The sequence below is a fragment of the Arachis ipaensis genome, chromosome B06 (assembly GCF_000816755.2).
Source record: "Arachis ipaensis cultivar K30076 chromosome B06, Araip1.1, whole genome shotgun sequence".
NCBI classification, from domain to species: Eukaryota; Viridiplantae; Streptophyta; class Magnoliopsida; order Fabales; family Fabaceae; genus Arachis; species Arachis ipaensis.
In genome coordinates, this window is record NC_029790.2 from 10186713 (window position 1) to 10195044 (window position 8332).

Sequence of the window (8332 nt, forward strand, 5' to 3'; positions counted from 1 at the left end):
TCTCTCCTTTAAATCTTCTCAAAATCTCTCTTATTCTTTTCTATTCTAAAATCTTTTTCTTACATTATCACATTTTGCTAGAATATATATATACTCAAAATTGAAATGTATGTATTTGTTAACCTAAACAAAGTTATATGCTCAAAATCAAAATTTATGTATTAAAAGTAAAATTATATAATCTACCTCAAACATATAAAACACACAAAAATTATATAATCTTTCACAATTATAAATTGAAACTAATTAAATTTAGAAAGTTCTAAGAAAAATTGAATTTCTTTTTAAATTCATTATTTAGAAAAAGTAAAATGACACTCCTTCGACCCTTGAATAACATCACTTATAAATTTAGATGTGATAATCATGTAATTAGTTTAATAATTTCGTTTGTGCTATTTTATATTTGTTTCTTGTAAATATTTAAAAAAAAAAAAAAGATTTAGATTTCTTAATAGATCTATTTGACTCAAACCAAAATAATTTGACAACTAAGATATTAACGCTGGTAACGAATATATATTATGACCAGATTAATATTTTCTTTAGTACTTCCATATAGTTAAAAATATTTAATATTTTGTGTGTCTCATATGTTTGAGATAGATTATATAATTTTTCTTTTAATACATAAATTTTGATTTTGAGCATATAACTTTGTTTAGGTTAACAAATACATACATTTCAATTTTGAGTATATATATATTCTAGCAAAATGTGATAATGTAAGAAAAATGTTTTAGAATAGAAAAGAATAAGAGAGATTTTGAGAAGATTTAAAGGAGAGAGAAGAAAAGATACCATTACTAATTTTTTGTTTGTCAATTACATTTCTATTAAAATTAGTAGTATCAAAAAATATTTTAAATTTAATATTATCAAGAAAAATTAAAAAAAATTATATAAGGACTAATTTGATTATTTTTTAAAATTTTAGGGATGAAAATGACTTACGTCTGAACTTTCAAAGACTATTTTGATTAAAAATAACTTTTTTACATGTCAAGTGACACGTGTCACTAACCTGACACCTGGCGTGCCACGTGTCACTGATCTGACACGTCAACCAATCATCTCGTGACACGTGGCATCACCCACCATGTCATCATGTGCCACGTGGCACTTAACGTGACACGTCATCATCCAACTGACGGAAGGACTAACGTGACTAAGTCGTGTATCTTTCGGAGACGATTTTGATTAACTTTATCTTTCGAGGACCAAAATGGAAATCGGGATATCTTTTAGGGACGATTTTGAGTATTAACTCATTCACTTATTATTATCAACTACTATTTTCTAATTAAAATTACTTTAATTATAATATTTATATGGTCTCATGTGAATTTTAGATGTATTGTCTAGTCACTGAATTGCAAAATTCGTCCCTTTTTCTAAAAATATTTTTCAGGAACAAATACTTGACTATGTGAGACTTTCTAATCAAGAGTCACGATCTGCAATGAGTATTTATTTTTATCGAGTTCCTAGATGTATATGCTCTATATGTCACAGGCAGGATCCAACCATTCTTAATTATTCTAATTTTGTTTAAAATGTATAATTATTTATTTTAGAACTTGTAAAGTATTTGTAACATTCTTATTCAACTTATATTTGAATTGGTTAGGCTTGCTAGGAGACTATTTTCCTGAGCGCCGGTCATAACTCATTTTGGACCGTGACAAAGTGGTATCAGAGCTTAGGTTTAATTTGTGTAATATGAAGCAAGTGTCCTATGGTAGGATCATAAATACAAGCGCACCTATTTGTACAAATTATGGCACTATCAGAGGCCTATAGGAATGTCATCCTTGTCTTTTATGTCATTCTTGACTTTTTTTGTCATTCTTGTCTTGTGGTTCTTGCTATCATGCGTTCTTTGTCGCTTCTTGCCACCTCTTTCTTCTTTATACCCAACCCTGAGTTATTCTTTTGGTAGCTTTTCTTGAATTTGCTTTTGCAATAACTTCAGTTTCGATTTTGATTCGCGATTTTTGCCTTATAGCTAATTCTAATCTTTCTCGCTTTTGTGAATGTATGCTTTAATCTTCTTCATCTTCATGTTGTTCTCTATAATTCTTGATGTCAACATTTTATGCATTACTTGAAAGATTCGAACGGTGTTTGCTGTGAATTATTATCAAATTCCCTTCTAAAACTGTATTTCGATTTGTGGATTGCATGGATTTGCTGAGTTTCTGATCAAAATATTTTGTTCTGAATTTGATAAGCAATATTGAATTTTTTCTTCTTATGTTGATAATCTTTGAAGTTATGACATAATTTTGATTTGCTTTTAATTCTTTCTTTCAAATCAATAATTTTAAAAATTGTTATTTAGTTGCTCAAGAAGGACTATGTGATGAAACACATGAATAGAGTGTTGAAAAAAGTCTCAAAGTGGTCTCTGAAGTTGCACTCGAATCTCATAGTAGTCCTTGAACTTAAAAGTTATCCATATTCGTCCCTAAAGTTGCACTCCGGGACTCAGATTCGTCCTTCTGGCACACTCCATCCACCTAACACCACCAGAAAGCTGATCTAGACTCCTCCGTGACACGCTGGACAGGTAACGGCTAGCTGACGTGGATTAGTAAATTTTTATGGTGCAATTTGGTCCCTAAATTAAAATTAAAAATTTTAATCCCCAAATTTAATCATCATTCTCTTCTCTATAGTAGTAACTCCTCTCTTTTCTTTTCTTCTCTTCTCTTATCCATATGGATGTAAAAGAGATCACAAATTACAACTTCATTGAAAGCACGCATATGTTTTGTTAATTAAAAGTCACATACTATGTCTTTGTATTTAACATTTTATGCACTTATTAACTCTAGTTTAATTAAAATGCTTTACAAAATTTAATTTTATATTTTTATATGACTTTACAAAAATCTATCTCTTATATTTACAGAATTAAAATGTTACATCATTATTATTATATACTACATTACATTTCCTTTCTAATCTTGTTCCAAAATAACCATGCATCATCCTAATTTAACTGTCATTCATATAGTATTAATATAAAGTGTTATATTATGGCATTTCAAATCATATGACATCTTTATTAAAATGACGTGTCTAAGATTTTATTATAATTAAATAGGTATTTCAAATTAATTAAGGGTAATATTAGAGAAACAAAAAATAGCAAAAATTTACCTAATTTAATATTTATTATTTTAGTCTCTAATTAATAAAAAACTAATTAAGCAAAATAAATATAACTAACTAATTTAAGACACTAATTTGATCATATTAAAATATTAATCATATCATTTTTTTGTTTGTAAATGTCATGCTGACATTTTAACATTTTATATTAGCATTAGAGATGAGTTGAGATTCACAATTTATGAATTTAGGAATCAATTTAATCATTTTTAAAAGTCAACAAATTTTTACGAACGTTCACAATTTTAGAAACTAAATTTTTCATTATTTCTTTAATTATATATATCACATAACTTTTTTTATGTTATAATCTCACCATCTTTCTTTAAAAAAAAAAGGGATAAAAGCGATTAAACTTGTTCAAATAATGGTTGTTAAGAAGACTCTAGTTGTTGTTATTGTTATAAGATACTTCAACTAAAAATAAACAAAAAGAAAAATCTTGTGAATTTGGGATATGAAGATCTCTGCATGTAAAGAAAAGAGGGATTACTGTAGAGAAGAGAATGATGATTAAATTTGGGGATTAAAATTTTTAATTTTGATTTAGGGACCAAATTGCACCATAAAAGTTTACTAATCCACGTCAGCTAGCCGTTACCTGGCCAACGTGTCACGGAGGAGTCCAGATCAGCTTTCCGGTGGTGCCAGATGGACAGAATGTGCCGGAATGACGAATCTGAGTTCCGAAGTGCAACTTCAAGGACGAATATGGGTAACTTTTAAGTTCAGGAACTACTATGAGACTCGAGTGCAACTTTAGGGACCACTTTCAAACTTATCTCATAGAGTGTTATTGTTGTTTGTTCGATTAGTGATTTTCTTTGCTTAAGTGTAGTGAATTATTTGGGTGATCAGTTAGTTGAATCGAAAGTCTTTTCCGATCTAGAAGTTTGGTTGTGCTTTTCTAACTTGATGTTCTAGTTCCGTTATGGTTCTTTGTTGTTGGACATGGCTTTTCTGTCACAGAACTATTTTCGGCTTGATCAGTTGAGAGAGAAAGATTGTGAACACTTGTTTTTTTGTTGATGATTATAAGATTAATTTTGTTTTTGGCTAAAATATGAAACTTGAGAATTTTCTTAACCCTTTGCTTTTTGAATATTCTCTTGTTCTCAACCATTGTTTTTATTCTTAGATATTTAGGAGATTTGTTTTTTTTATTTGTAGTACCCTTGAGAATTTTCTTAACCCTTTGCTTTTTGAATATTCTCTTGTTCTCAACCATTGTTTTTATTCTTAGATATTTAGGAGATTTGTTTTTTTGATTTGTAGTGCTCTTGTGAGATTAAGATTGTAGATTTTAGAGATTGAAAAGAATTGATGGCGATTTCTAATAAAAAGGACTAGATATCTAATTTCTTAAAGTTAAATAAATTCCTTATAAGAAAATTTTTTTCTTTGTTACATTCAACTAATTATTATAAACCATATTTTTTTATTATGTTCCCCTTAATAACTCTCGTTTTAAAATTATCTGATTTCTTACCTGATCTTTATTAATGAATCTATAGATTTTAAGTGCTATTAAATTGTTTTAAAAAAAACTCAATGAAAATATATCTTTTTTATTTTTTAGTATGTTTGACAAATTTTTAGTAGTAAAAGTAAAAGCACTAGAAAAATAAAATTAAAAAATTATTTTTTTTGAGAAGTTATAATTTACATCTTTTTTTAAAAGATATTTTTTCTTTAAAAAAATGTTTTTCATGTAATAAATAAATAAATAAGTACTTTTATATCGTTATACCCAAACATAATTAATAGATAAAAAGATCTTTTTGTATGACTTTTATATTTTTTAAAAATAATTTTAAAAAAATCACTCATAGCTCAAGCAAACAAACCCTTCATCCAATACAGATGGAGAAGGAATTAAAAGCAGGACCGTTTGTGCAGTTGTGCTGCTTACTTGATTAAAATTCATTTCAACAAGAGCCAAATCCTATTCATGCTCAATTTTCTATTCCACAAATAAAAAATGTACATGGTTAAGTTGGATGTGATTGTGATGCCTGATTGCCTTTTAGGCATCCACAATGGAAGTGTTAGGCATGAAAGATATACAACAGATAACTAGAGGCTATGGCTATATGATAAGGAACAAGATCTCTAACTCATCACAATACAAAAATCAAATTACAAGTCCTCATCACTTTCGTCACTGTAGGAAACAAGGGCATTTAATGATTGTGCTGGGTCTGAAGACTTAGGCTTATCATGTTCAGTAGTAGTTTCAGCTCTAGAAACATCAGCATTTGCTCCATCTATCTTGGACTTTTTAGCTTGGGGTTCACTATCATCATTCTCGAGAGTGGTTTCCGCTTTTGAAACTTTTTCAGCATTTTTTTCATCCGCCTTGGCCTTTTTAGCTTGAGGCTTGACTTTTATAATCATGCTTAATGGACGCGAGGACGGATTCTTCTTTACTCCAGCAGACTTTTCTTCCTGCAAGAGAAAAGAGGTTATTCGATAACCATGAAAATAACAAAGTTCTGACATTCAATTGTCACAAAAATCATCAAGCAATGATCTATTAATCAAATCCAGATTAAATGAGTATTTTTATAATGCCTCAGTGCAGAAAGCTGCATAATCATCCATGAAGATCCTTATTAGATGCTAATTTCATAGGTTGATTTCAATAAGCCATATAATGTGCATATCAAATGACAACTTGTGTTTCTTAAATGCACATTTATCATTTTAAAATCACATGCATTGCTTTCATTGATCAACAAATTAGGCATCCCTTCAGAGATTGACCCTTGCAGCACTACAACTTATGGCTTCTATTTACTTTGTAGTTGAATAAACACAGTTAAATGTGCAGATGTCAATAATAAGAAAATATAAGCAGTCTATAATACCGCCACAAAATAAGACAGTCTTCATTTGGGAAACCACCAAGAATGATTTCGTATAAACTTTGAAATCATGGAAAATAGAACTACAGGGATAGGAAAATGCTGGTGGTGCGCATTAAGGATGTTATTCGAGAACTCGGCAAATCAGTAGTAACATTAATTTAACTTTGGGAGCAACGCACAAAAATTTCAAGCACCAACCTGAACCATAGGTAAAGGGGCTCTTTCCTTAATTTCATGCACAAAATTGGATTGTGCTGCCACCGCTGCCTGAAATTTACAAGAACAATATTTATAAAATAAAATTTGACTAAATAATAGACTCGTACTATTAAATTCAGATCATCAATTATGTTATTTTCAGGTGAATATTCCTTGAGACATACAAGAAAAATGCGTATACTACTTCTTAAAGAAAAGTAAAAAGACAAAAGAGATAAGACGACCAACCTGAAAGCTACGTAATTCTTCAGCTTCCGCATCTGCTACTTTCCGTTCATATTCTCTCCTAGTCTGAAAGTTGGAGATAAAACGAACAAAGTTTACTTAAGAAAAGAAGAAGCATTTTCATAGTTTCATAAACTTTGTGCAACAATGTGTTCAGGCATTTCTTAACCTCTATATAATGTTGAGGACATCAAATTGTTTTTAAACCATCTAAAATAGCTACTTGTACATCCCTTGGAGCAATGTGCTTGTGTACATATCAAAATCAAATCAGATAAATTTTCCCAAATGAAACTTCCAGGCTCTAGTCACGAAAAACTCTAGAAGAATGATGCTGTAAAAACAAAATCAGAAACTCACTGATTCATAGTTATCAAGAAACTCAGTCTCATCTTCATCTAAAGCTTTAGGTGGTCCTGTAATTATTAAAGACAGGTCAAAATCGAATCTGGAATGGAAACTAAAACCACATGCACACAAGAGAAAGGCATAAAACAATTAGCACAATCTAAACCTGTCTAAGAGGGCCAATCAATAATCAAACTCAAGTGTTCATTTAAACTCATGAAACTTAGATAACTCAAATAGTAAATCTCAATTAAACTTGATATGAGACCTAAGCTTGTATTAGTAAACTAAAAGGTTGATAAGCTTGAACGTAATGCACGGATTTATTAACAGGTTGACAATCAGTATTACTACACACTATCACATTCAATTCTTCCAAGTAAGAAATGAGTTACATATTCAATGCTGGCTGAACACTCACTGTGCTTAAACCTTTCATTAAACTCCGCATCCTTCTTATCTTTATTCTCCTTTAGAATCTGCCAAAGAAATATTTTGAAATTAAGGGGAACCGGGAAAAATATTGAAAATTGTGAAATGGGAAGTTTTGAGAATTTAGCAATAACGAGCGAACCTCGTAGAGAGGTCTATCCCTCTGAGCAGTTCCATCTTCGACTCGTTCTCCCCTTGTTCGTTTAGCCTCCACCAGCTGTTCCAATGCAAAATTAAGAAGTAATTTTGAAACCCTACCCTAATTTATGGCGGTAAAAAGAATATTGAAGAGCTTGTGCAAGAGAAAGGTAGATAATTTTACTTGGTCCTCGGAGACGAAGTTCATAATCCTGAGAGGGCGATCGGAGTCATCTTCAGCCATGGATGGTTTTGCGATTTGCAAAGGTCTCAGAATTCAGAATAACGAACAGAGTTTACTGATTTTGCAGTTTGCGATTTCTGTTTCAGGTTCTGAAAGCTTTTGGGCCCTTGCGATATTGTTACATTTGAATCCAATCCAAAAAACAATTTTGTGAAGTTTATGAAGTGGGTAAGTTGGGCTTTCTGGAGTTAATATTTAGAGTAAACACCCAACCCCTTGTTGTCCATTTGTACGGAGACAACGTGATTTCTGTCCAAAAAAAAAGGAGGATACTTCGACCCTCAACCTTTATATTTTGGGACAATACGATCTTTCTATTAAAAAATTCGTTAAATAATCACAAAAGTTAGTTTTGTGAAGGTTTTATTTGTATTTTGTAGGGGTTTTAAACCTCTACAAACTACTAATAAGTTTGTTTTTAAAAAATTCTTTCGCCAATTGTGGTTAAGTGAAGAAAAACTATTGATGAAAATGATGCCGCAAAAAAAGTAATTGTAGTACAAATATCTTTTAAAGGAAAAAAATAACATCGAATAAGAAATGAAAGAAGAGAACTTTAATGTTGATAATATTGGTATTGGACTATTGGTGATGATCACAATAGAAGAGATAATGATGATGATAAAGTATGGTTACACAATAAAAATAATAGAAGTAGGAGTGATAATAATGAGGA

The 8332-nt window shown here is 30.3% G+C and overlaps 1 protein-coding gene across 2 annotated transcripts; it reads right to left on the reverse strand.

Annotated features, from left to right (window-relative positions):
* Positions 5107-7779, reverse strand: LOC107646021 (protein FAM192A). 2 transcript variants are annotated; one of them, XM_016350200.2, is made up of 7 exons: positions 7597-7778; positions 7417-7491; positions 7264-7321; positions 6855-6910; positions 6498-6560; positions 6249-6317; positions 5107-5628 (listed from the first exon to the last, which is right to left on the reverse strand). In XM_016350200.2, the coding sequence occupies exons 1-7, from the start codon at positions 7654-7656 to the stop codon at positions 5320-5322; spliced, it is 690 nt and encodes a 229-aa protein (XP_016205686.1). In that variant the 5' UTR covers positions 7657-7778; the 3' UTR covers positions 5107-5319. The 2 variants fall into 2 exon arrangements, with proteins under 2 accessions (XP_016205686.1, XP_016205688.1); XM_016350202.2 differs by lacking the exon at positions 6855-6910 and having other exon boundaries at positions 7238-7321; positions 7597-7779.

Bases quoted from the DNA above. Each gene is read 5' to 3' on its own strand.
- LOC107646021 (XM_016350200.2), bottom strand. From the start codon at position 7,656: ATGGCTGAAGATGACTCCGATCGCCCTCTCAGGATTATGAACTTCGTC. The intron at 7,492-7,596 runs GTAAAATTATCT...GCATTGGAACAG, and splicing joins ACTTCGTCTCCGAGGACCAA to CTGGTGGAGGCTAAACGAAC. The intron at 5,629-6,248 runs GTTGGTGCTTGA...TTTCTCTTGCAG, and splicing joins CCCCTTTACCTATGGTTCAG to GAAGAAAAGTCTGCTGGAGT.